General features: G+C 47.5%; 1 protein-coding gene across 1 annotated transcript in view; it reads right to left on the bottom strand.

The window, feature by feature from the left end:
- Positions 1-3606: 3606 nt before the first annotated feature.
- Positions 3607-27444, bottom strand: part of LOC141264645 (patched domain-containing protein 3-like) — a 50464-nt gene continuing 26626 nt past the window's right edge. Inside the window, exon 6 of the mRNA XM_073676916.1 lies at positions 3607-4587. Coding sequence (XP_073533017.1) covers positions 3607-4587 — 981 coding nt within the window. The remainder of the gene's footprint in view (positions 4588-27444) is intronic.

Genomic DNA, 27444 nt, shown 5'->3' on the forward strand with positions numbered 1-27444 from the left:
AGGATAAAAGGGGGTCCTGTGCCATGCTCCTGAACTGCCTGGGAGTTGACCGAGCCCCTCATCTGGTGGACGCAACACGGCTCGGGCGGTCACTGCTGGCCGAAGTGACCTGGAACAAACGAACTGTGAGTAAAGACCCTGGACTGTAACTTGTTGTCTGTGTGCTCCTTCGCGCCTCCAGCACTATCAGCACCGGGACTCGCACTACCATCACTCCCAACATCCACTACACTGCCCTGGGGCTGCACTCTTCCCGTGGGGAGTCACATCACCTCAGCTGCACCCATCATCAGCCCCAGCAGACTGCCTTGCAGCGGCGGTTCCTAATAACCGCAATCCACGGGTGGCGTTGTCGGACATTATTTGGAGCGCATAGCAGACTACTATTGGCCTGACCACCCTGAGCCGCGGGACCGGGCCGCCACTACTACTACCCCCATCGTTCCCCTATCGCCCGGATCCGCGTGCCCCACGGCCCAGGGGGCGAGTCATATCCACAAACTCCTGGACAGTCTGTGGTGCAACGTGACGTTGGTGGATGGAGCGAGACATGATGTCCCAGATGTGCTCAATCTGATTCAGGTCTGGGGAACGGGCGGGCCAGTCTATAGTTTCAATGCCTTCAACTTGCAGGAACTGCTGACACACTCCAGCCACATTAGGTCTGGCATTGTCCTGCATTAGGAGGAACCCAGGGCCAACCACACCAGCATATGGTCTCACAAGGGGTCTGAGGATCTTATCTCGGTACATAATGGTAGTCAGGCTACCTCTGGCGAGCACATGGAGGGCTGTGCGGCCCTCTAAAGAAATGCCACCCCACATCATTACTGACCCACTGCCAAACCGTTCATGCTGAAAGATGTTGCTGGCAGCAGATCGCTCTCCACGGCATCTCCAGACTCTGTCACGTCTGTCACGTGCTCAGTGTGAACCTGCTTTCATCTGTGAAGAGCACAGGGCGCCAGTGGCGACTTTGCCAATCCTGGTGTTCTGTGGCAAATGCAAAGCATCCTGCACGGTGTTGGGCTGTGAGCACAACCCCCATCTGTGGACGTCGGGCCCTCATACCACACTCATGGAGTCGGTTTCTAACCGTTTGAGCAGACACATGCACATTTGTGACCGGCTGGAGGTCATTTTGCAGGCCTCTGGCAGTGCTCCTCCAGTTCCTCCTTGCACAAAGGCGGAGGTAGCGGTCCTGCTGCTGGGTTGTTGCCCTCCTACGGCCCCCTTCACGTCTCCTGGTGTACTGGCCTATCTCCTGATAGCGCCTCCAGGCTCTGGACACTACCCTGACAGACACAGCAAACCTTCTTGCCACAGCTCGCATTGATGTGCCATCCTGGATGAGCTGCACTACCTGAGCAATTTCTGTGAGTTGTAGAGTCCGTCTCATGCTGCCACAAGTGTGAAAGCACAACCAGCATTCAAAAGTAACCAAAACATCAGCCAGAAAGCATTGGTACTGAGATGTGGTCTGTGGTCCCCACCTCAGAACCACTCCTTTATTGAGTGTGTCTTGATAATTGCCAATAATTTCCATCTATTGTCTATTCCATTTGCACAACAGCATGTGAAATTGATTGTCAATCAGTGTTGCTTCCTAAGTGGACAGTTTGATTTCACAGAAGTTTGATGTACTTGGAGTTATATTCTGTTGTTTAAATGTTCCCTTTATTTTTTTGAGCAGTGTATATTATTTTTGTGATTTTAAATAAATATATATATTTTTAATTGTTTTTAAACTTTTTTACTCTATGGGACTTAAACTGTTAGCACTCTGATCGCTGGTATAATGCATTGCAATCCACTAGCATTGCAATGTTTTACACCTGTCAGTGCTACACTGACAGAAGCCTCTTAGACCATGATCTGAGCATGGTCTAACAGGCTTTCTGTAGCCTGGGGACTCGGATGTTGTCATGACGACCTAGAGTCACCATGGCAACGATCAGGCCCTTGCGATGACGTCATGGGGGCGCCTATCGGGTGGGAAATGGAGCCCCTTCCTTTCCCCAGCCTCCTAAATGTTGTGATCGAAATCAATTTAATCATTTAGGGGGCTAAACAGTCGGGGACGGTGCGGCACCTCTTCTGGCTTTGAGAACCTGGTGTCAGCTCTCATGTTAGCTGAGCACTTGGTGTCGATCACGAATCCACAGCTCCTATGCCTGCGCAATTGCCAGTACGTATCCGTATGTCCAAAATGGGGAACTCCTTCCCAGCCAGGACATAAGGATACATCCAAGGTCATGAAGGGGTTAAATCTTTAGCCTGCCTTGCAAAATTTATATTGGATGAACAGATCCACCCAATTCTGAGGAACTGACCAACCGGGACAGCCTTTATGGTAGAAATATTGTGAGCAGATGTAGCTTCCAACAAATAATTAACTGATGTCATTTTTCTATAAACATCAGTTTGTAAGAAATGTGCTTAATCAACCTCTAAACTAATGTCTAAAAATTTAATCTTCTTCACATCAAACCTGTATGTCAGTCTGATGTTTAGAGAATTATTGTTGAGTTTGTTCATGAACAGCTCCAGCCATACTGTTGTCCCTTGCCAAAATATCAAAATATCATCAATATATCTCAGCCAGCACTAGACATGGTCAACCACCTGCGCACCCCTGCTGCCAAAAACGTTCCTTTCCTAGTATCCCAGAAGAAGGTTGGCATACAAAGGTGTACAGGCAGCCCCCATCGCAGTGCCAAACTTCTGTAAATAAAAGCTATCTTTAAAAACTCAAAAATTATGTTTTAGGACAAACTGAAAACCAAATAGAGAACTCTACGGCACACCAATGATGATACTTTTATAATGCTTTATTGAAGAACCCCATATAGAGAAGCAGGGTATATACCAATGTTTCGACCTACTCGTCTTTTTCAAGGTAATTCACTTCTAGTATGCTGGAAAAAGGGCTTAGTGGAAATCAGGACGAGGGGACTAGTGGTCAGAAAGGGTCCTGTAATGCCCTCCTATGTGGGGTGCCTATGGGGTGGCTATGGAAACGAGCACCCAACCACATATTTAGAGAGCGATCCCTCATCTATACACATTAGTACAAACTGTAACAGCTCCAGAACCATCTCACACAATTGGCTGTCCCGGTTGCTGGTCGCCAGGAAGAAGTGGACCTCCACCAGTTTATCATCATGTTTAATAGAGATGTATATAGCAACTGAACATCAGCTGTCTATAATACCATATTAGATTCCACAAAGATCCCGTCGACCCTAGAGAGGACATCCATTGTGTCCTTGACATATGAGGGCAATGTTTCTACCAAAGGTTTTAAATAGTAGTTGATAATTTACATACAGGGTCAAACAATCCATAAATGCCTGACACAATCGGACAGCCTGGGGGGTCGATGAGATCTTTGTGGATTTTAAGAAGAAGGCAGAGCATAGGTAGTTTAGGGTATTTCACCAGTAGTTCATCAAACAACCTATTTGTTAAAGATACCTAAATCACATGCCTCACTGAGTATGGAATGGAGTTGAGCTGAAAAGAATGTTAGAGGGCTAGAATCCAACTTATGGTGAGTTTATTTTATTTCTTATTTCTATGTAAATACATTTTGTAAGAATAAAGCTAGAGGCAATCAGGATTATCATATGATGATTTCTTTGGAAACGTGGTTACTATGGTGTCATAAACAAATGTTGTCTCTTTTTGACCACTGTCTAACCTTTGCTCATCTGTATTAGCTTTAATCTTTGAAGCTTCATCATTCTTGATACAGTTTCCAAACAATGTTAAAAACACCGAGAGGAAAACCAGTCCATGTATCAATCCAAATGCAATAACCAGAAATATGATTTTAAAAAATGTTCTGAAGATGTAACTCTGAGCTGCAGATAGGGCTACCACCCCCAGGATGGTGGACACAGCACCCTGTACTATAGGATATCCAAGAGAATGTAAGGCATCAGTCACCTTGTCATTTATGTTGGCTTTTTGATTAGAGACGTAAGCATATGTAATGTGAGCAGAGAAGTCTACAGAGAATCCAATGCAGATGACGAGATTGATCATGGAGATGGAATCTAAGTTAACATCCCAGTGCGCCATGAAACCCGTAACACCTACTATAATTGACGCTATGGTGAATGTCACCCACAATGAGCAAAGAGGATTCGGAATTAGCAGAAGTGAGATCACAAACATGGCGGCGGCAGCAACAGCGACATTTTGGATGGTGTTATCTATGATTACGGCATATTGGTCAAAATATATAAATGCAGGATGATAGACAAGGACAGGAATCTCACAACTCTTTGCTGTATCTCGGACTTGGTTCAACATGTCTCTCTCATCCACTGCTGAAGTAACGTTTACAGTCTGGATGAAGAAACGAGATGCCATTATAGCCTCCGACTGAATGTCCACATCTTGTTTAAAGTCTGGAACTACATTGAATAATCTTGATAAATTACTGATAAAGTTGTTTTTATCACTGATGTTCAGGTTCATCTTTTTAGCCATGTCAATGTATACACTCATCCAAGACTCGGAGAGTGACCCACCAATAACATAGGAATTATTTATAAATGACTCCATACACCTGTCAATCTTACTCTGGACTAGAGATGAGCGTTGTTCTACTCGAACTGTTCGCCAATCTCAAATTCGAGCTGTTTTGGGCGGTGTTCGAGCCGTTCGGCGAACACGAACGATTTGAGAAAAATTCGGCTGTTCGAGGTTATGTTCGATAACTGTTCGTGCACCAAAATCATAACTGGATTTTTTCTCAGTAATGATGAAAATTAATGTTAATACGCAGTTTGAGTGTACAGCGGGGTGGGGGGAGGGGCAGGGGATGGATCTCTGCAGGAATAATGAAGATCTCCATTTTTTTTTCTCTTTCCCGCATTTACAGTGGGGAGGTGCAATCTGTCAGCCTATCAGCAGCGCACACACGGAGCGAAGTGCTTTTTTCACACAAGCAAGGGCATGTGTCATTGGCAGTGTATGTCACATGTCCTTGCCCTATAAGACCAAGCCATTTTCCCCGTCGCCACCATTTTCTCACTGCTGCAGCTGCGTGTTAAACGGCACCGCTGTTGCTGTGTGCGCTATACCTTGTTAATTTCAAGCCAATTTTTGCACAAATCTACAGATAGCTTGGGAGTAGGGAATAGTTGTGATTGCAGTCCTTTTAAGGACTAGGTTACAGCATTTCCTACGACTTTTATCAGGCAGGTCTGTGCTCTTAAATAGATAGATTGTGGGAGTAAAGACTAATTGTAATTGCAGTCCTTTTCAGGACTAGGTTACATCAGTTCCTATCAGTTTTTGCCAGGCAGGTCTGTGCCAGTGCTGTGCAAGTTTTTTTCACAGCATTTGGCTGAATCTAGCAAAGCTAATCCTTTTTGGCCTATTGCAGAGTGTGTTAGTCAGTGGAGTAGCCTATCTGTGTTGCAAGATATACCACCTGTGTATAGAATACCAATTTTTTTACTGCACCTAGTGAAGTAAAATCTTTTGGGCATAGCATCATTCTATTAGTCCATCTATACTGACCTCCATCAGGTTGCAAATTGAATATAATTTTTTTCTGCATCTAGCTCTGAAAAAATATTTGGGCTTCTAGCAGTGTGTGGGACTTGTTCTATTAGTCCATCTATACTGACCTCCATCAGGTTGCAAACTGAATATAATTTTTTTCTGCATCTAGCTCTGAAAAAATATTTGGCCTTCTAGCAGTGTGTGGGACTTGTTCTATTAGTCCATCTATACTGACCTCCATCAGGTTGCAAACTGAATATATTTTTTTTCTGCATCTACCTCTGAAAAAATATTGGGCTTCTAGATGTGTGTGGGACTTGTTCTATTAATCCATCTATACAGACCTCCATCAGGTTGCAAACTGAATATAATTTTTTTCTGCATGTACCTCTGAAAAAATATTTGGGCTTCTAGCAGTGTGTGGGACTTTCTCTATTAGTCTATCTATACTGACCTCCATCAGGTTGCAAATTAAAAATAATTTTTATCTGCATCTACCTCTGAAAAAATATTTGGGCTTCTAGCTGTGTGTGGGACTTGTTCTATTAGTCCATCTATACTGACCTCCATCAGGTTGCAAACTGAATATAATTTTTTTCTGCATCTAGCTCTGAAAAAATATTTGGCCTTCTAGCAGTGTGTGGGACTTTCTCTATTAGTCCATCAATACTGACCTCCATCAGGTTGCAAATTAAAAATAATTTTTATCTGCATCCAGCTCTGAAAAAATATTTGGCCTTCTAGCAGTGTGTGGGACTTTCTCTATTAGTCCATCTATACTGACCTCCATCAGGTTGCAAATTAAAAATAATTTTATCTGCATCCAGCTCTGAAAAAATATTTGGCCTTCTAGCAGTGTGTGGGACTTTCTCTATTAGTCCATCTATACTGACCTCCATCAGGTTGCAAATTAAAAATAATTTTTTGTCTGCATCTAGCTCTGAAAAAATATTTGGCCTTCTAGCAGTGTGTGGGACTTTCTCTATTAGTCCATCTATACTGACCTCTATCAGGTTGCAAACTGAATATATTTTTTTCTGCATCTACCTCTGAAAAAATATTGGGCTTCTAGCTGTGTGTGGGACTTGTTCTATTAATCCATCTATACAGACCTCCATCAGGTTGCAAACTGAATATAATTTTTTTCTGCATCTACCTCTGAAAAAATATTTGGGCTTCTAGCTGTGTGTGGGACTTGTTCTATTAGTCCATCTATACTGACCTCCATCAGGTTGCAAACTGAAAATAATTTTTTGTCTGCATCTAGCTCTGAAAAAATATTTGGCCTTCTAGCAGTGTGTGGGACTTTCTCTATTAGTCCATCTATACTGACCTCCATCAGGTTGCAAATTAAAAATAATTTTTATCTGCATCTACTTCTGAAAAAATATTTGGGCTTCTAGCTGGGTGTGGGACTTGTTCTATTAGTCCATCTATACTGACCTCCATCAGGTTGCAAACTGAATATAATTTTTTTCTGCATCTAGCTCCGAAAAAATATTTGGCCTTCTAGCAGTGTGTGGGACTTTCTCTATTAGTCCATCTATACTGACCTCCATCAGGTTGCAAATTAAAAATAATTTTTATCTGCATCCAGCTCTGAAAAAATATTTGGCCTTCTAGCAGTGTGTGGGACTTTCTCTATTAGTCCATCTATACTGACCTCCATCAGGTTGCAAATTAAAAATAATTTTTTGTCTGCATCTAGCTCTGAAAAAATATTTGGCCTTCTAGCTCCATCTATACTGACCTCCATCAGGTTGCAAACTGAATATATATTTTTTCTGCATCTACCTCTGAAAAAATATTTGGGCTTCTAGCTGTGTGTGGGACTTTCTCTATTAGTCCATCTATACTGACCTCCATCAGGTTGCAAATTGAATATAATTTTTTTCTGCATCTAACCCAGCCAATAGTTTTGGCCTAATACCACAGTTTGGCCACTCAGCTCTGCTCGGTTCCCATCCATTGTTTTTTTGTGCAAACAACTCCAGAGTTGTGAATTAGTTAACCACCAAAATGAGTGGAAAAAGGCCTGCTGCTGGTGGAAAGGGGAATAGGCGTGTTGGGAAGGGGAAAAATGGTTGTGTCCGTGGGGTAGGTGTTAAAGCAACAGTAACATCTGCAGAAGAAAGACCATCTTCCAGCCAAACTAAAATGTCTACTTCTTTTAGCGGACAATGTGATAAGATCCCTTTCTTACGGCCACGCCAATCGCTACAAATTCCAGATGAGGCACAAAAACAGCAGGTGCTTCAACGGATATCAAGTGCTCCTTTAAGTGGGCTCTCCTCCACATCAACTTCAACATCACAAATACTCCAGTCCTCAAAGGTGTCACCCCAATCGCACTTGCTTCCTCACAGCTCCCAAATCTCCAGCTGCCCGTCTGAGTATGAGGTAGAACAGATGGTTGAGTCTGCAGAGCTGTTTACTCATACTATAGCCTGGGAATCAGAGGTTGACTCCAGCGCTTCTGTGAATCCAGACGAGGAAATGATCTGCACTGATGCCCAGAATCTTTATGAATCGGATCCAGGACCAGACGCAGAAGGTTCTGACCATAATGTAGACCCTCATTCCCAAACTGTAATTCCTGTTGGTGGAGACAATGAGGAAGACGATGATGAGACTCAAATACCTGATTGGAGCGACAACTTTAGTTTTTTGTCAGGGCAGGAACAGTTTGGCTCTGAGGACGACGGGTGTGATAACGCACAGGGTGATGATGATGAGGTTGGAGATCCCACTTACTGTCAACCCACAGTCAGCCAAGAGATGAGGTCAGCAGAGGAGGTGGAGGAAGATGCTAGTGACGACGAGGTCAGGTTGCGCCTTCCTGGACAGAGACGTAGTACTGGAAGCATGTCAACAACTGCATCCTCAAACACAACTCTGCCTCTCACCACAAGTCGTGGTGGATCTTCAGGTCGCATGGGTGCTAAGCCTTGCATAGCCTGGGCATTTTTTCAGATCGATAAAGATGACCCAACTCGTGTTATCTGTAACATTTGTCAGCAAAAGCTAAGTAGAGGCCAAAAAATACATAGTTTGAGTACTTCATGCATGAACCGGCACATGGACATGAAGCATAAGTTGCAGTGGGAAGCTCAGTGTGCTACAATGCGGCCTAGCCGGCCGGGCCAACCACCGTCTGCCATATCTTGTGCATCCGCGGCCTCTTCATCCTCTGTGACTGGGGGGACAGCAGTCACACCTGTTTTGGGGCGCAGACCTGCCACCTCTTTACCCGCAACAGCCAGCGTGATTGGCAGGTCATCATTTTCTTTGGAGGTGGTAACACCAGCTGGTGTTGAGCGCTGTCCGACATCGATAGCACCACCTTTGGATCAAGGCAACCTAACATGTCCGCCTGCATCTTCCTCACAGACCGGCAGTTTGCCGGGGACACCCTTATCAACCCCGTCTAAGCACAATAGCCAGCCCTCGGTCCCTCACATGTGGACAAGTAAAAGACCATTTCCTCCTAGCCATGAGAAAGCTAAGAGGTTGAATTTCACCATCTGCAAGCTCTTGGCTACAGAAATGCTGCCTTTCCGCCTGGTGGACACAGAGGATTTTCGAGACCTTATGTCCGTCGCAGTGCCCCAGTACCAGATGCCCAGTCGGCACTACTTCTCAAAGAAAGGTGTGCCTGCACTCCACCAGCATGTCGCACACAACATCACCGCTTCTTTGAGAAACTCTGTGTGTGACAGGGTGCATTTCAACACAGACACTTGGACGAGTAGGCATGGACAGGGGCATTACATGTCGCTGACTGGGCACTGGGTAACTATGGTGACAGCAGGACAAGGGGCTGCTGTCCAAGTCTTGCCGTCCCCACGAGTTGTGCGTCAATCCTCTTTATGTCAAAGTTCCTCCACTGATTCTGCCTCCTCAACCTCCTCTCGGTCTTCCACCTGCACCCAAAGCCTGTCTGGTCATGCCACAAGCTTTCTAACTGCGCAGAAGGGATCCTGCACACCTCCTTACTATGCTGGCAGTAGGGCTCAACGTCATCAGGCGGTTTTTACTTTGAAATGTCTGGGAAATGTGAGTCACACAGCTGAGGAGTTGGGGTCAGCTCTGGAGAACCAATTTCATGAATGGTTGTCTCCACTGGACCTGAAACCAGGGAAGGCCGTGTGCGACAATGCTGCAAACCTGGGTGCGGCCCTTCGCCGGGGCAATGTCACACACGTGCCTTGTATGGCTCACGTGTTGAACCTGGTTGTCCAGCAATTTTTAGCCCACTATCCCAGACTAGATGGCCTTCTGCAGAGGGCACGGTCGCTGTGTGCTCACTTCCGCCGTTCGCATCCTGCAGCTCAGCGACTTACATCTCTACAGAAGTCGTTGGGCCTGCCACTTCACCGGCTAAAATGCGATGTGCCTACCCAGTGGAATTCAACTCTGCACATGTTGCAGCGACTGTGGCAGCACCGACAAGCCCTGGCGCAATACGTTCTGACGTATAGCCTGGGCCAACGAGATCCGGAGGTGGGGCAAATCACGCTGGAGGAGTGGTCTCAGATCAGGGACCTATGCACCCTTCTGCACAGTTTTGAAATGGCGACGAAGATGTTTAGTGCTGACGATGCCATTATCAGCATGACTATTCCGGTGATTTACATGCTGGAGCACATGTTAAACAGAATTCGGAGTCAGGTGGTGGCACAAGAGGAGGTGGAGGAAGTAGAGGAGGAGGAGTTGTATGCGGAAGGGCTAACATCTGCAAGGTCCAGACGGTCGGCAGCACCAAGGCGGCAGGCATGTGAGGGTGGAGGAGATGGTTTTACCAGGGCGCATGGTAGCAGCCAAACTAGTGAGGAAGGTGCAGGAGCCCAGGAAGAAGTGGAGGACGAACTGATGGAAGACTCATCAGATGAGGGAGACCTTGATCACATTTCTGTTGTGTGAGGTTGGGGGGAGAGGACAGAGGAAGGAAGCATGATTGTTACCTCGCCACCAACACAACAGGGACTTGGTGCTCCTGGATGCGCAACACACATGAGTGCCTTCTTGCTGCACTACCTGCGACATGACCCTCGAATTGTGAGAATTAGAAATAATCCTGACTACTGGGTTGCCACACTGTTAGATCCCCGGTACAAAAGTGTAGCACCCTGAGGATTCGGCTGCTACAGGGGTATTGCACCTCAACCCAGAGGTGTGATATTCCACTCCCGGGTAAGGATGGAGTGTGGAACTGAGCTCGGTAGGCTGCATGCACTACACACATCCCATTTCCGAGGAGCAGACCGACGGTACTCCCACTTAGAAATGTGCAGGTACGACCGAGTCTGTTCCTGGCTGGAGTGGGAGGGGGGTGGTACATCCCAAGTAGTGTAGGGGCAGATAGGGGGAGCAGCCTGGGTAAAGATAGGAGCTCTTTGGGTGCTGGTCACCTGAGCTCACACATAGAGGGTGTATATAAGGTGGGCACCAACTAAGAACAGGGTCAGTCTGTCAGTCTTTGCAGAGGAGTCAGTCAGTCTGCCACGGTCAGTCAGTCTGTCAGCCTTTGCAGAGAGGTAAGAAGCAGAGGAGCAGAGAAGCCCCAGAGAGTGAGAGAGGAGAAGCAAGAGAGACCCAGAGGGGGAAACAGAAGAAAGGACTCTAAGACCCCAAATCCAATCCACGGGTGAAGAGTCGGCATCAGGGTACCGGAACCCAAGCTGGTGGGGGCAAAAACACACCCCAGCCAGAGACCGGAGGCCGTGGGCAGCGTCTGCCACGGCCACCCACCACATCCACCCCGAAGGCATACCACGTGGAGGGTCAGGGAACCCAAGGCCAAGGGTGTCCCAACAGAAGGCCCGAGGGAGCTGGACCTGGGTGGATCACTAGTGGGGACGGCCAGAGAAAGGACAGAAGGAGAGCTCAGGGTCACGCTCCGGACTCGCTTGGGGGTTGGCTGGATCCAGGACCTGGTGGATGCAGCACGGCTCGGGAGGTCACTTGAAGCTGGAGTGACCGGAACATCAGCAGTGAGTAAACACCCTAAACTGCACAACCCGACTCTGTCTTCATTTAACACCTATGCTGCACCACCACAACCCCCATCCTCTGCACCTGACCCCCTGAGGCTATACCCCACCCGTTGGGGGTTATACCATCACAAGCTGCACCTACACCATCAGCCTCAGCGGACCCTGCTGCAGCGGCGGCCATAGTGACCGCAATACAACGGGTGGCGTAGTCGACATTAAGAACTTAATAACATCTGTAGGACTGCCACATACAACTGAGTTTGACACCCTGGGCACGGACCGGGTCACAGCCACTCGGAAGACTACAACTCCCATCTGATCCGGCTCCGGGTATTCCCCTAAAGAATATGGCCCAGGGGGCGCGTCAACTTTGGCGTAGTCGGCAGGATTACGTGCCCGCAACATCCGGGTACTGCGTGCCTGAAGAAAAGAACGAGTTTACCTCAAAAAGAAGTCTCCTGCCGGTTCCGGAGGGTCCCTGCCATCGGACTCCATCACAGGTCGATTCCCGCCGGTTGTCCGCCATTAACAGCGTTTTCCCGCCACTGGGAAGCGGTTCCCGCCATTTCCAAAGGTTTCCCGCCTTGGAAGAGCGGACGCCATTATGGGCGTGCCAGAGGGTGCCAGAGGGTGGCAAGAGGCCGACTCCCATCGTGGGCCAGGACCGAAAATGGCGCCAAAAGTGGAAACCGCCCCCACCAACAGAGACTGTGATGCTAGAGGTGTCTGTCAGCGTGAAAGAACTGCCCCTGGAGCTGACAGTCACCAAGTGGCCCCGGGACCGCCCTCGAAGGGGGAGGAGACGAAAGGAGAGAACAAAGATGGGTGTCGCTTGGAGCAGTCTGGAGCGAGCGCACCCGGAGACAAGACGTCTGGAGGGAGAGCCAGGCAGCACCGACCCAGTGGTCAGGAGCCTGATGCGGGCCGCCACTCCAGGCAGCACCGACCCAGTGGTCAGGAGCCTGTTGCCGGTCGCCACTCCAGAAGGCCTGCTGGAGACAACTGTAGGAGAGCAGAGCAGCACCGACCCGCTGGTCAGGAGCCTGCTGGAAACAACGACCCCACTAGGCCTAGTGGAGGTCCTAGCACAGCTCCCCCGAGACCGGGAGTGTGCACAGACCGCTCTGGAGGGCCTCGCAAGGAGGATGGCCCGGGTGCAGCGAGAGACGTTGGCGGAGTGGAGCCGTGAGATGGCCCAGCAGACCGAGACCTGTCAGCGGAGCACGCCACCCGAGACGAGGAGACAGACCGCCTCTGAGGATGGCGCGGGAGGACTGAAGGCCGGAGACGGCGCCGAGAAGGGAGCCGAACGAGTGGAGGCAGGTAAAGGGGACGTCTATACCCCAAACCGGGAAACCGCGTACCTGCCCCAGCTCCCCGTCGCAGAGCCCGAAGTCTATCCTGCCGTGCCCGTCGCTGCAACGTCACCGCCGCAGACTAGGCCTCAAACGGGAGCCGCGACCCCTGTGACGTCACACGCCTCGACCCCGAGCGTGACCAAGCAGGAAGTACCACCAGCCTGGTCGCAAGGCCTAGTACCCCCGGGCGCCGCAATACCAACAGCGCCCCCTACCTCCGCGGAGCCCCCGGCCTGGTCGCAGGGCCAAGTAGCCCAGGGCCCCGCTGTCCTTACGGTGCCCTTCACCTTCCAGATACCCCAGGCCTGGCCGCAAGGCCCGGGCAACCCGGGCGCTAACACCACTGCGCCCATAAAACCAAGAGTGCCGCATCTGGGAGAAGATCTGTTTGCCCAGCATACGTGCCCGAACGGGTCTGAAACTGAAACTGTCCACAAAGAAAGAGCAGGAGGACGCCGTCGTTAAGTACAGCAGAGTACAAGCTGTATATAGTTGCCCGTCAGGGCACTGTGAACTGAAATTGTTACTGTTGCTAATATAGTCCCCGTTGGGACCAGCAAGTGTGAACTGTTACCCGTTTTTCCCTTAATCCCACTGACCGAGGACTGAGAGCGGTCATTCCTCCCTTATACCTGGCCGAGGACTGAGAGCGGCCATAGTCCTTGTATATAGTTGCGCGTCCTAAAGCGCCCCCTACCGGTTTTATAGGAAAACCAGTTTTCCAGAGAGACTGTCGCACTTTACCCGGTCACACGTTGCACAGTGACCGGAGGAGGAGCCAGAGGCGACGAGAATGTTTTATATGAAAAGTTTTATGCTGATATATAATGTTTTATATGTTTTATATGTTTATGCAAAAATTTGTATGTTTTTGGTGTTATGTCTTACAGCCCGAGGACGTGCTGTGATTTACCAGGGGGGAATGTAGCACCCTGAGGATTCGGCTGCTACAGGGGTATTGCACCCCAACCCAGAGGTGTGATATTCCACTCCCGGGTAAGGATGAAGTGTGGAACTGAGCTCGGTAGGCTGCATGCACTACACACATCCCATTTCCGAGGAGCAGACCGACGGTACTCCCACTTAGAAATGTGCAGGTACGACCGAGTCTGTTCCTGGCTGGAGTGGGAGGGGGGTGGTACATCCCAAGTAGTGTAGGGGCAGATAGGGGGAGCAGCCTGGGTAAAGATAGGAGCTCATTGGGTGCTGGTCACCTGAGCTCACACATAGAGGGTGTATATAAGGTGGGCACCAACTAAGAACAGGGTCAGTCTGTCAGTCTTTGCAGAGGAGTCAGTCAGTCTGCCACGGTCAGTCAGTCTGTCAGCCTTTGCAGAGAGGTAAGAAGCAGAGGAGCAGAGAAGCCCCAGAGAGTGAGAGAGGAGAAGCAAGAGAGACCCAGAGGGGGAAACAGAAGAAAGGACTCTAAGACCCCAAATCCAATCCACGGGTGAAGAGTCGGCATCAGGGTACCGGAACCCAAGCTGGTGGGGGCAAAAACACACCCCAGCCAGAGACCGGAGGCCGTGGGCAGCGTCTGCCACGGCCACCCACCACATCCACCCCGAAGGCATACCACGTGGAGGGTCAGGGAACCCAAGGCCAAGGGTGTCCCAACAGAAGGCCCGAGGGAGCTGGACCTGGGTGGATCACTAGTGGGGACGGCCAGAGAAAGGACAGAAGGAGAGCTCAGGGTCACGCTCCGGACTCGCTTGGGGGTTGGCTGGATCCAGGACCTGGTGGATGCAGCACGGCTCGGGAGGTCACTTGAAGCTGGAGTGACCGGAACATCAGCAGTGAGTAAACACCCTAAACTGCACAACCCGACTCTGTCTTCATTTAACGCCTATGTTGCACCACCACAACCCCCATCCTCTGCACCTGACCCCCTGAGGCTATACCCCACCCGTTGGGGGTTATACCATCACAAGCTGCACCTACACCATCAGCCTCAGTGGACCCTGCTGCAGCGGCGGCCATAGTGACTGCAATACAACGGGTGGCGTAGTCGACATTAAGAACTTAATAACATCTGTAGGACTGCCACATACAACTGAGTTTGACACCCTGGGCACGGACCGGGTCACAGCCACTCGGAAGACTACAACTCCCATCTGATCCGGCTCCGGGTATTCCCCTAAAGAATATGGCCCAGGGGGCGCGTCAAAAGTAAATTTGCAGAAATTATTCCTGCCACAGAAAGGGATGCACGCATGCAGGAGTATCAGCAGAGACTGTTGCAGAATCTTACATGTGCTTTTCCACAAAACACCAGTGGTGCACGTAGTGAATCTCACAGTTCCAACTTGCCAACCGTGGGACCCTCAAGTGTTCAGCACTCAAACCGTAACAGAACCACAGTATCTGCTGGTAACATCAATTTTGCGGAATCATTTCACCACTTTTTTAGCCCATCCTTTGCAAGGCCACAGGAGACAAGAAGTCTGACACATAGTCAACGCCTAGAGACGATGGTACAGGAGTATCTCCAAGTAAACATTGAAGCCATGACTGTGTCACTGGACCCTTGCTCTTTTTGGGCTTCCAATCTGGATAAATGGCCGGAGCTAGCCACTTACGCCTTGGAGATCTTGTCATGCCCCGCAGCCAGCGTTCTGTCTGAACGTGTGTTCAGCGCTGCTGGTGGTGTGCTGACAGATAAGCGCACGCGGCTCTCCACTGATAATGTAGACAGACTCACGTTCATAAAGATGAACAAATCATGGATCCGAAACGACTTTTCTACCCCTGTGTCATCCTGGGGAGAGTAAAAGCTTGATGATTGGTTAAAATCACCCTACCAACCGTTTTAAGCTTTCAAATTACTAATCATGTTTATCTGTATCTTGACTGGAAAATAATTTGGGCTTTGTAGCAGTGTGCAGCACTGATCCTATTAGGCCATCTATACTAAGCTCCACCAGATTTAAAATTAATAATAATTTTTAGCTGCATCTAGCCCGGAAAATAATTTTGGGGCTCCGAGATGCGCAAGACACATAAGTGCCTTCTTGCTGCACTACCTGCAACATGACCCTCATATTGTCAGAATTCGAAGTAATCATGACTACTGGGTTGCCACACTCTTAGATCCCCCAAACTTTTCGATCAACCTTTTCATTTTAATAAAGACCAAAAAAATGGTCATTTTTGAAATGATAAGCATTAGCAGGTTATTAGAAACTGAAATCAAACAGTTTTCAACTCAAAACTTTATTCTAGGTGATGTTACATTTTCACATAGGACCCCTTGTTCGAAAGGAGCTTCTGAACTCTCTCGTCCATTGAATTTGTCAGGTTTTGGATGGTTTCTGCTTCAATTGTTTTGCATGAGGACAGAATACCCTCCCAGAGCTGTTGCTTAGATGTGAACTGCCTCCCGCCATCATAGACACTCCTTTTGATGATGCTCCAGAGGTTCTGAATGGGGTAGAGGTCAGGGGAGCATGGGGGTCACACCATAAGTTTGTCCCCTTTTATGCCCATATCAGCCAGAGATGCAGATGTTTTATGTGCAGCATGAGATGGTGCATTATCATGCAGAAAAATGATCTTGCTGTGAAATACATGGTTCTTCTTCTTGAACCATGGCAGGAAGTGCTGTTTGAGAAAATCCACATACATTATGGAGTTCATCTTTAGCGCCTTCAGGGATCCTAAAGGGGCCGACAATCTCTCTCCCCATGATTCCAGCCCAAAACATTACTCCACCTCCTCCTTGTTGGCGCTGTAGCCGTGTTTGCGTGGGGTGTCCATCAACCAGCCATCCACCACTCCATCCATCTGGACCATCGAGCGCTGCACGGCACTCATCCGTGAACAAAACAGTTTTGAAATCAGTCTTCATGTAATGTTTGGCCCACTGGAGCCCTTTCTGCTTGTGTGAAGTGGATAGAGGTGGTCGACAGGATGGCATATGCACAGCTGCAAACCTCTGAAGGACCCTGCATCTTGTTGTTCGGGGGACGTTGGAGGCACCAGCAGCTTCAAAAACTTGTCTGCTGCTATGACAAGGCTTTTTTGCCGCTGCTCTTTTAACCTGACGTAATTGCCTGTAGGAAAGAGTCCTCAATTTGCCCTTATCAGCACGCACACGTGTGTACTGTGAATCAGCTACATACTTCTTGATTGCCAAGACACTTCATCCTGATCATCGCACAATGTTGATTGCAGTCATGCCTTGACCTAAACACTCCACAATTTGTTGCTTCTCAGCAGCCGACACATCCTTTTTCTTTCCCATTTTGGCAGAAAATGTAGGCTGCTTAATAATGTGAGACAGCCTTCTTAAGTAGTCTTGCCTTTCATTGGACACACCTGCCAAACTAATTAGCACAGGTGTCTGCAATTGCTTACAGTGATATAAAGAGTAGAGATGAGCGTTGTTCTACTCGAACTGTTCGCCAATCTCAAATTCGAGCTGTTTTGGGCGGTGTTTGAGTCGTTCGGCGAACACGAACAATTTGAGAAAAATTCGGCTGTTCGAGGTTATGTTCGATAACTGTTCGTGCACCAAAATCATAACTGGATTTTTTCTCAGTAATGATGAAAATTAATGTTAATACGCAGTTTGAGTGTACAGCGGGGTGGGGGGAGGGGCAGGGGATGGATCTCTGCAGGAACAATGAAGATCTCCATTTTTTTTTCTCTTTCCCGCATTTACAGTGGGGAGGTGCAATCTGTCAGCCTATCAGCAGCGCACACACGGAGCGAAGTGCTTTTTTTCACACAAGCAAGGGCATGTGTCATTGGCAGTGTATGTCACATGTCCTTGCCCTATAAGACCAAGCCATTTTCCCCGTCGCCACCATTTTCTCACTGCTGCAGCTGCGTGTTAGACGGCACCGCTGTTGCTGTGTGCGCTATACCTTGTTAATTTCAAGCCAATTTTCGCACAAATATACAGATAGCTTGGGAGTAGGGAATAGTTGTGATTGCAGTCCTTGTAAGGACTAGGTTACAGCATTTCCTACGACTTTTATCAGGGAGGTCTGTGCTCTTAAATAGATAGGTTGTGGGAGTAAAGACTAATTGTAATTGGAGTCCTTTTCAGGACTAGGTTACATGAGTTCCTATCAGTTTTTGCCAGGCAGGTCTGTGCCAGTGCTGTGCAAGTTTTTTTCACAGCATTTGGCTGAATCTAGCAAAGCTAATCCTTTTTGGCCTATTGCAGAGTGTGTTAGTCAGTGGAGTAGCCTATCTGTGTTGCAAGATATACCACCTGTGTATAGAATACCAATTTTTTTACTGCACCTAGTGAAGTAAAATCTTTTGGGCATAGCATCATTCTATTAGTCCATCTATACTGACCTCCATCAGGTTGCAAACTGAATATATTTTTTTCTGCATCTACCTCTGAAAAAATATTTGGCCTTCTAGTAGTGTGTCGGACTTTCTCTATTAGTCCATCTATACTGACCTCCATCAGGTTGCAAACTGAATATAATTTTTTTCTGCATCTAGCTCTGAAAAAATATTTGGCCTTCTAGTAGTGTGTCGGACTTTCTCTATTAGTCCATCTATACTGACCTCCATCAGGTTGCAAATTAAAAATAATTTTTATCTGCATCTACAGTACCTCTGAAAAAATATTTGGGCTTCTAGCAGTGTGTGGGACTTGTTCTATTAGTCCATCTATACTGACCTCCATCAGGTTGCAAACTGAATATAGTTTTTTCTGCATCTACCTCTGAAAAAATATTGGGCTTCTAGCTGTGTGTGGGTCTTGTTCTATTAATCCATCTATACTGACCTCCATCAGGTTGCAAACTGAATATATTTTTTTCTGCATCTACCTCTGAAAAAATATTGGGCTTCTAGCTGTGTGTGGGTCTTGTTCTATTAATCCATCTATACTGACCTCCATCAGGTTGCAAACTGAATATATTTTTTTCTGCATCTACCTCTGAAAAAATATTTGGCCTTCTAGTAGTGTGTCGGACTTTCTCTATTAGTCCATCTATACTGACCTCCATCAGGTTGCAAATTAAAACTAATTTTTATCTGCATCTACAGTACCTCTGAAAAAATATTTGGGCTTCTAGCAGTGTGTGGGACTTGTTCTATTAGTCCATCTATACTGACCTCCATCAGGTTGCAAACTGAATATATTTTTTTCTGCATCTACCTCTGAAAAAATATTTGGCCTTCTAGTAGTGTGTCGGACTTTCTCTATTAGTCCATCTATACTGACCTCCATCAGGTTGCAAACTGAATATAATTTTTTTCTGCATCTAGCTCTGAAAAAATATTTGGCCTTCTAGTAGTGTGTCGGACTTTCTCTATTAGTCCATCTATACTGACCTCCATCAGGTTGCAAATTAAAACTAATTTTTATCTGCATCTACAGTACCTCTGAAAAAATATTTGGGCTTCTAGCAGTGTGTGGGACTTGTTCTATTAGTCCATCTATACTGACCTCCATCAGGTTGCAAACTGAATATAGTTTTTTCTGCATCTACCTCTGAAAAAATATTGGGCTTCTAGCTGTGTGTGGGTCTTGTTCTATTAATCCATCTATACTGACCTCCATCAGGTTGCAAACTGAATATATTTTTTTCTGCATCTACCTCTGAAAAAATATTTGGCCTTCTAGTAGTGTGTCGGACTTTCTCTATTAGTCCATCTATACTGACGTCCATCAGGTTGCAAACTGAATATATTTTTTTCTGCATCTACCTCTGAAAAAATATTGGGCTTCTAGCTGTGTGTGGGTCTTGTTCTATTAATCCATCTATACTGACCTCCATCAGGTTGCAAACTGAATATATTTTTTTCTGCATCTACCTCTGAAAAAATATTTGGCCTTCTAGTAGTGTGTCGGACTTTCTCTATTAGTCCATCTATACTGACCTCCATCAGGTTGCAAATTAAAACTAATTTTTATCTGCATCTACAGTACCTCTGAAAAAATATTTGGGCTTCTAGCAGTGTGTGGGACTTGTTCTATTAGTCCATCTATACTGACCTCCATCAGGTTGCAAACTGAATATATTTTTTTCTGCATCTACCTCTGAAAAAATATTTGGCCTTCTAGTAGTGTGTCGGACTTTCTCTATTAGTCCATCTATACTGACCTCCATCAGGTTGCAAACTGAATATAATTTTTTTCTGCATCTAGCTCTGAAAAAATATTTGGCCTTCTAGTAGTGTGTCGGACTTTCTCTATTAGTCCATCTATACTGACCTCCATCAGGTTGCAAATTAAAAATAATTTTTATCTGCATCTACAGTACCTCTGAAAAAATATTTGGGCTTCTAGCAGTGTGTGGGACTTGTTCTATTAGTCCATCTATACTGACCTCCATCAGGTTGCAAACTGAATATAGTTTTTTCTGCATCTACCTCTGAAAAAATATTGGGCTTCTAGCTGTGTGTGGGTCTTGTTCTATTAATCCATCTATACTGACCTCCATCAGGTTGCAAACTGAATATATTTTTTTCTGCATCTACCTCTGAAAAAATATTTGGCCTTCTAGTAGTGTGTCGGACTTTCTCTATTAGTCCATCTATACTGACCTCCATCAGGTTGCAAACTGAATATAATTTTTTTCTGCATCTAGCTCTGAAAAAATATTTGGCCTTCTAGTAGTGTGTCGGACTTTCTCTATTAGTCAATCTATACTGACCTCCATCAGGTTGCAAATTAAAACTAATTTTTATCTGCATCTACAGTACCTCTGAAAAAATATTTGGGCTTCTAGCTGTGTGTGGGACTTGTTGTATTAGTCCATCTATACTGACCTCCATCAGGTTGCAAATTCAAAATAATTTTTTTCTGCATCTAACCCAGCCAATAGTTTTGGCCTAATACCACAGTTTGGCCACTCAGCTCTGCTCGGTTACCATCCATTGTTTTTTTGTGCAAACAACTCCAGAGTTGTTAATTAGTTAACCACCAAAATGAGTGGAAAAAGGCCTGCTGCTGGTGGAAAGGGGAATAGGCGTGTTGGGAAGGGGAAAAAAGGTTGTGTCCGTGGGGTAGGTGTTAAAGCAACAGTAACATCTGCAGAAGAAAGACCATCTTCCAGCCAAACTAAAATGTCTACTTCTTTTAGCGGACAATGTGATAACATCCCTTTCTTACGGCCACGCCAATCGCTACAAATTCCAGATGAGGCACAAAAACAGCAGGTGCTTCAACGGATATCAAGTGCTCCTTTAAGTGGGCTCTCCTCCACATCAACTTCAACATCACAAATACTCCAGTCCTCAAAGGTGTCACCCAAATCGCACTTGCTTCCTCACAGCTCCCAAATCTCCAGCTGCCCGTCTGAGTATGAGGTAGAACAGATGGTTGAGTTTGCAGAGCTGTTTACTCATACTATAGCCTGGGAATCAGAGGTCGACTCCAGCGCTTCTGTGAATCCAGACGAGGAAATGATCTGCACTGATGCCCAGAATCTTTATGAGTCGGATCCAGGACCAGACGCAGAAGGTTCTGACCATAATGTAGACCCTCATTCCCAAACTGTAACTCCTGTTGGTGGAGACAATGAGGAAGACGATGATAAGACTCAAATACCTGATTGGAGCGACAACTTTAGTTTTTTGTCAGGGCAGGAACAGGTTGGCTTTGAGGACGACGGGTGTGATAACGCACAGGGTGATGATGATGAGGTCGGAGATCCCACTTACTGTCAACCCACAGTCAGCCAAGAGATGAGGTCAGCAGAGGAGGTGGAGGAAGATGCTAGTGACGACGAGGTCAGGTTGCGCCTTCCTGGACAGAGACGTAGTACTGGAAGCACGTCAACAACTGCATCCTCAAACACAACTCTGCCTCTCACCACAAGTCGTGGTGGCTCTTCAGGTCGCATGGGTGCTAAGCCTTGCATAGCCTGGGCATTTTTTCAGATCGATAAAGATGACCCAACTCGTGTTATCTGTAACATTTGTCAGCAAAAGCTAAGTAGAGGCCAAAAAATACATAGTTTGAGTACTTCATGCATGAACCGGCACATGGACATGAAGCATAAGTTGCAGTGGGAAGCTCAGTGTGCTACAATGCGGCCTAGCCGGCCGGGCCAACCACCGTCTGCCATATCTTGTGCATCCGCGGCCTCTTCATCCTCTGTGACTGGGGGGACAGCAGTCACACCTGTTTTGGGGCGCAGACCTGCCACCTCTTTACTCGCAACAGCCAGCGTGATTGGCAGGTCATCATTTTCTTTGGAGGTGGTAACACCAGCTGGTGTTGAGCGCTGTCCGACATCGATAGCACCACCTTTGGATGAAGGCAACCTAACATGTCCGCCTGCATCTTCCTCACAGACCTGCAGTTTGCCGGGGACACCCTTATCAACCCCGTCTAAGCACAATAGCCAGCCCTCGGTCCCTCAGATGTGGACAAGTAAAAGACCATTTCCTCCTAGCCATGAGAAAGCTAAGAGGTTGAATTTCACCATCTGCAAGCTCTTGGCTACAGAAATGCTGCCTTTCCGCCTGGTGGACACAGAGGATTTTCGAGACCTTATGTCCGTCGCAGTGCCCCAGTACCAGATGCCCAGTCGGCACTACTTCTCAAAGAAAGGTGTGCCTGCGCTCCACCAGCATGTCGCACACAACATCACCGCTTCTTTGAGAAACTCTGTGTGTGACAGGGTGCATTTCACCACAGACACTTGGACGAGTAGGCATGGACAGGGGCGTTACATGTCGCTGACTGGGCACTGGGTAACTATGGTGACAGCAGGACAAGGGGCTGCTGTCCAAGTCTTGCCGTCCCCACGAGTTGTGCGTCAATCCTCTTTATGTCAAAGTTCCTCCACTGCTTCTGCCTCCTCAACCTCCTCTCGGTCTTCCACCTGCACCCAAAGCCTGTCTGGTCATGCCACAAGCTTTCTAACTGCGCAGAAGGGATCCTGCACACCTCCTTACTATGCTGGCAGTAGGGCTCAACGTCATCAGGCGGTTTTTACACTGAAATGTCTGGGAAATGTGAGTCACACAGCTGAGGAGTTGTGGTCAGCTCTGGAGAACCAATTTCATGAATGGTTGTCTCCACTGGACCTGAAACCAGGGAAGGCCGTGTGCGACAATGCTGCAAACCTGGGTGCGGCCCTTCGCCGGGGCAATGTCACACACGTGCCTTGTATGGCTCACGTGTTGAACCTGGTTGTCCAGCAATTTTTAGCCCACTATCCCAGACTAGATGGCCTTCTGCAGAGGGCACGGTCGCTGTGTGCTCACTTCCGCCGTTCGCATCCCGCAGCTCAGCGACTTACATCTCTACAGAAGTCGTTGGGCCTGCCACTTCACCGGCTAAAATGCGATGTGCCTACCCGGTGGAATTCAACTCTGCACATGTTGCAGCGACTGTGGCAGCACCGACAAGCCCTGGTGCAATACGTTCTGACGTATAGCCTGGGCCAACGAGATTCAGAGGTGGGGCAAATCACGCTGGAGGAGTGGTCTCAGATCAGGGACCTATGCACCCTTCTGCACAGTTTTGAAATGGCGACGAAGATGTTTAGTGCTGACGATGCCATTATCAGCATAACTATTCCGGTGATTTACATGCTGGAGCACATGTTAAACAGAATTCGGAGTCAGGTGGTGGCACAAGAGGAGGTGGAGGAAGTAGAGGAGGAGGAGTTGTATGCGGAAGGGCTAACATCTGCAAGGTCCAGAAGGTCGGCAGCACCAAGGCGGCAGGCATGTGAGGGTGGGGGAGATGGTTTTACCAGGGCGCATGGTAGCAGCCAAACTAGTGAGGAAGGTGCAGGAGCCCAGGAAGAAGTGGAGGATGAACTGATGGAAGACTCATCAGATGAGGGAGACCTTGATCACATTTCTGTTGTGCGAGGTTGGGGGGAGAGGACAGAGGAAGGAAGCATGATTGTTACTTCGCCACCAACACAACAGGGACTTGGTGCTCCTGGATGCGCAACACACATGAGTGCCTTCTTGCTGCACTACCTGCAACATGACCCTCGAATTGTGAGAATTAGAAATAATCCTGACTACTGGGTTGCCACACTGTTAGATCCCCGGTACAAAAGTAAATTTGCAGAAATTATTCCTGCCATAGAAAGGGATGCACGCATGCAGGAGTATCAGCAGAGACTGTTGCAGAATCTTACATGTGCTTTTCCACAAAATACCAGTGGTGCACGTAGTGAATCTCACAGTTCCAACTTGCCAACCGTGGGACCGTCAAGTGTTCAGCACTCAAACCGTAACAGAACCACAGTATCTGCTGGTAACATCAATTTTGCGGAATCATTTCACCACTTTTTTAGCCCATCCTTTGCAAGGCCACAGGAGACAAGAAGTCTGACACATAGTCAACGCCTAGAGACGATGGTACAGGAGTATCTCCAAGTAAACATTGAAGCCACGACTGTGTCACTGGACCCTTGCTCTTTTTGGGCTTCCAATCTGGATAAATGGCCGGAGCTAGCCACTTACGCCTTGGAGATCTTGTCATGCCCCGCAGCCAGCGTTCTGTCTGAACGTGTGTTCAGCGCTGCTGGTGGTGTGCTGACAGATAAGCGCACGCGGCTCTCCACTGATAATGTAGACAGACTCACGTTCATAAAGATGAACAAATCATGGATCCGAAACGACTTTTCTACCCCTGTGTCATCCTGGGGAGAGTAAAAGCTTGATGATTGGTTAAAATCACCCTACCAAACGTTTTAAGCTTTCAAATTACTAATCATGTTTATCTGTATCTTGACTGGAAAATAATTTGGGCTTTGTAGCAGTGTGCAGCACTGATCCTATTAGGCCATCTATAATAAGCTCCACCAGATTTAAAATTAAAAATAATTTTTAGCTGCATCTAGCCCGGAAAATAATTTTGGGGCTCCGAGATGCGCAAGACACATAAGTGCCTTCTTGCTGCACTACCTGCAGCATGACCCTCATATTGTCAGAATTCGAAGTAATCATGACTACTGGGTTGCCACACTCTTAGATCCCCCAAACTTTTCGATCAACCTTTTCATTTTAATAAAGACCAAAAAAATGGTCATTTTTGAAATTATAAGCATTAGCAGGTTGTTAGAAACTGAAATCAAACAGTTTTCAACTCAAAACTTTATTCTAGGTGATGTTACATTTTCACATAGGACCCCTTGTTCGAAAGGAGCTTCTGAACTCTCTCGTCCATTGAATTTGTCAGGTTTTGGATGGTTTCTGCTTCAATTGTTTTGCATGAGGACAGAATACCCTCCCAGAGCTGTTGCTTAGATGTGAACTGCCTCCCGCCATCATAGACACTCCTTTTAATGATGCTCCAAAGGTTCTGAATGGGGTAGAGGTCAGGGGAGCATGGGGGTCACACCATAAGTTTGTCCCCTTTTATGCCCATATCAGCCAGAGATGCAGATGTTTTATGTGCAGCATGAGATGGTGCATTATCATGCAGAAAAATGATCTTGCTGTGAAATACACGGTTCTTCTTCTTGAACCATGGCAGGAAGTGCTGTTTGAGAAAATCCACATACATTATGGAGTTCATCTTTAGCGCCTTCAGGGATCCTAAAGTGGCCGACAATCTCTCTCCCCATGATTCCAGCCCAAAACATTACTCCACCTCCTCCTTGTTGGCGCTGTAGCCGTGTTTGCGTGGGGTGTCCATCAACCAGCCATCCTCCACTCCATCCATCTGGACCATCGAGCGCTGCACGGCACTCATCCGTGAACAAAACAGTTTTGAAATCAGTCTTCATGTAATGTTTGGCCCACTGGAGCCGTTTCTGCTTGTGTGAAGTGGATAGAGGAGGTCGACAGGATGGCGTATGCACAGCTGCAAACCTCTGAAGGACCCTGCATCTTGTTGTTCGGGGGACGTTGGAGGCACAAGCAGCTTCAAAAACTTGTCTGCTGCTGTGACAAGGCTTTTTTGACGCTGCTCTTTCAACCTGACGTAATTGACTGTAGGAAAGAGTCCTCAATTTGCCCTTATCAGCACGCACACGTGTGTACTGTGAATCAGCTACATACTTCTTGATTGCCAAGACACTTCATCCTGATCATCGCACAATGTTGATTGTAGTCATGCCTTCACCTAAACACTCCACAATTTGTTGCTTCTCAGCAGCCGACACATCCTTTTTCTTTCCCATTTTGGCAGAAAATGTAGGCTGCTTAATAATGTGAGAGAGCCTTCTTAAGTAGTCTTGCCTTTCATTGGACACACCTGCCAAACTAATTAGCACAGGTGTCTGCAATTGCTTACAGTGATATAAAGAGCCCTGACACACATCACCATCAATGAGTTTAACTGACAAACAAACAAATTCTTCCCTTATCACTCCTAAACACTTTTTGCATAATAATTTGGAACGCGGTGTACATGTGCTTTTCCACAAAACACCAGCGGTTCACGTAGTGAATCTTACAGTTCTAACTTGCCAACCGTGGTCTGTATGGAATTGTTCAATAAAGGGCCCAAAATTAAGATAACATAGATGGGAGAGGTCTCTATGAATAGGAATTCCTAAGTATTTGATACCCTGTGAGGGCCAGGCAAAGGGAAAGTTGGACTGGATGGAATCCTATATGGATTTGGGGAGGGAGACATCGAGGGCCTCAGACTTCGCTGCATTGATTTTAAAATTTTACCATGTAACAAAGTGATCTATTTCAGCCATAACAGCATGGATGGATATATGTGATTGAGTGATATATACTAGGACATCATCAGCAAATAGAGAGCACTTGTACTCGGTGCCTCCCACCTCAATCCACCTAATATTGGGGTTATGGCGAATTGATGAGAGCAGGTGCTCCGTCACTAGGATGTATAAGAGAGGGGACAGAGGACATCCCTGCCTTGTCCCATTGGTGATTGTGAAAGGTGATGAAAATGTTCTGACGCACCCCCTGGGCCTTGGGACACCCGGAGCCGGACCCTTTTTGGTGGATGCTGGTGGTTGTAGTCTTCGTGGCGGCGACCCGGTTCCGTGGCTCAGGGCGGTCAAACTAGTGGCGGAACTATTTATGTGGTTTTGATGTTTAAATGTCCGACTACGCCACCCGAGGATTGCGGTCAGAGTGAACCGCCGCTACAGGGCAGACCGCTGAGGCTGGTGTTGTGGGTGCAGCAGAGCGTAGCATAACTCCCCACGGGAGGAGTATAGCCTCAGGGCAGTGTATGCGGAGGATGGGGGTGATGGTGCAGGGCAGCAGCAGTAACGACACGGAGTCAGTGATGCAGTCCAGGGCCTTTACTCACAGTTCTTATTATCCAGACCACGTCTGCAGGTAACGGCTGCCCACGTTGTACTGTGCTCACCAGGTGAGGGGCTCAGACAACGCCCAGATAACTTTGGAGCACTTCACAGGACCCCCTTTGTGTGTCCTTTGTCTGGCCTTTCTTGCCAACACTTCTGTCCGGCTGCCTCGGGCCTCCTCTTGGTAAACTTGGCGCCAGTTTCCCTGACCCTATGTGGTGCCTTCCTAGCGGGTGTAGCGAGGGGCTGCGCCACATAAAATGTCAGAGCCTCCGGTTTCTAGCTGAGGGTCGTTTCCTGCCTCCACTAGTTCGGGGACCGGTCTCCCCCTTTGGCCTGACCCCTCCACGCAGGTGGATTCGGGCGTGCGGTGGCGACTCG

This window comes from Phyllobates terribilis, unplaced genomic scaffold (assembly GCF_046119375.1).
Source record: "Phyllobates terribilis strain yellow unplaced genomic scaffold, ASM4611937v1 Scaffold_4__5_contigs__length_816908805, whole genome shotgun sequence".
NCBI classification, from domain to species: domain Eukaryota; kingdom Metazoa; phylum Chordata; class Amphibia; order Anura; family Dendrobatidae; genus Phyllobates; species Phyllobates terribilis.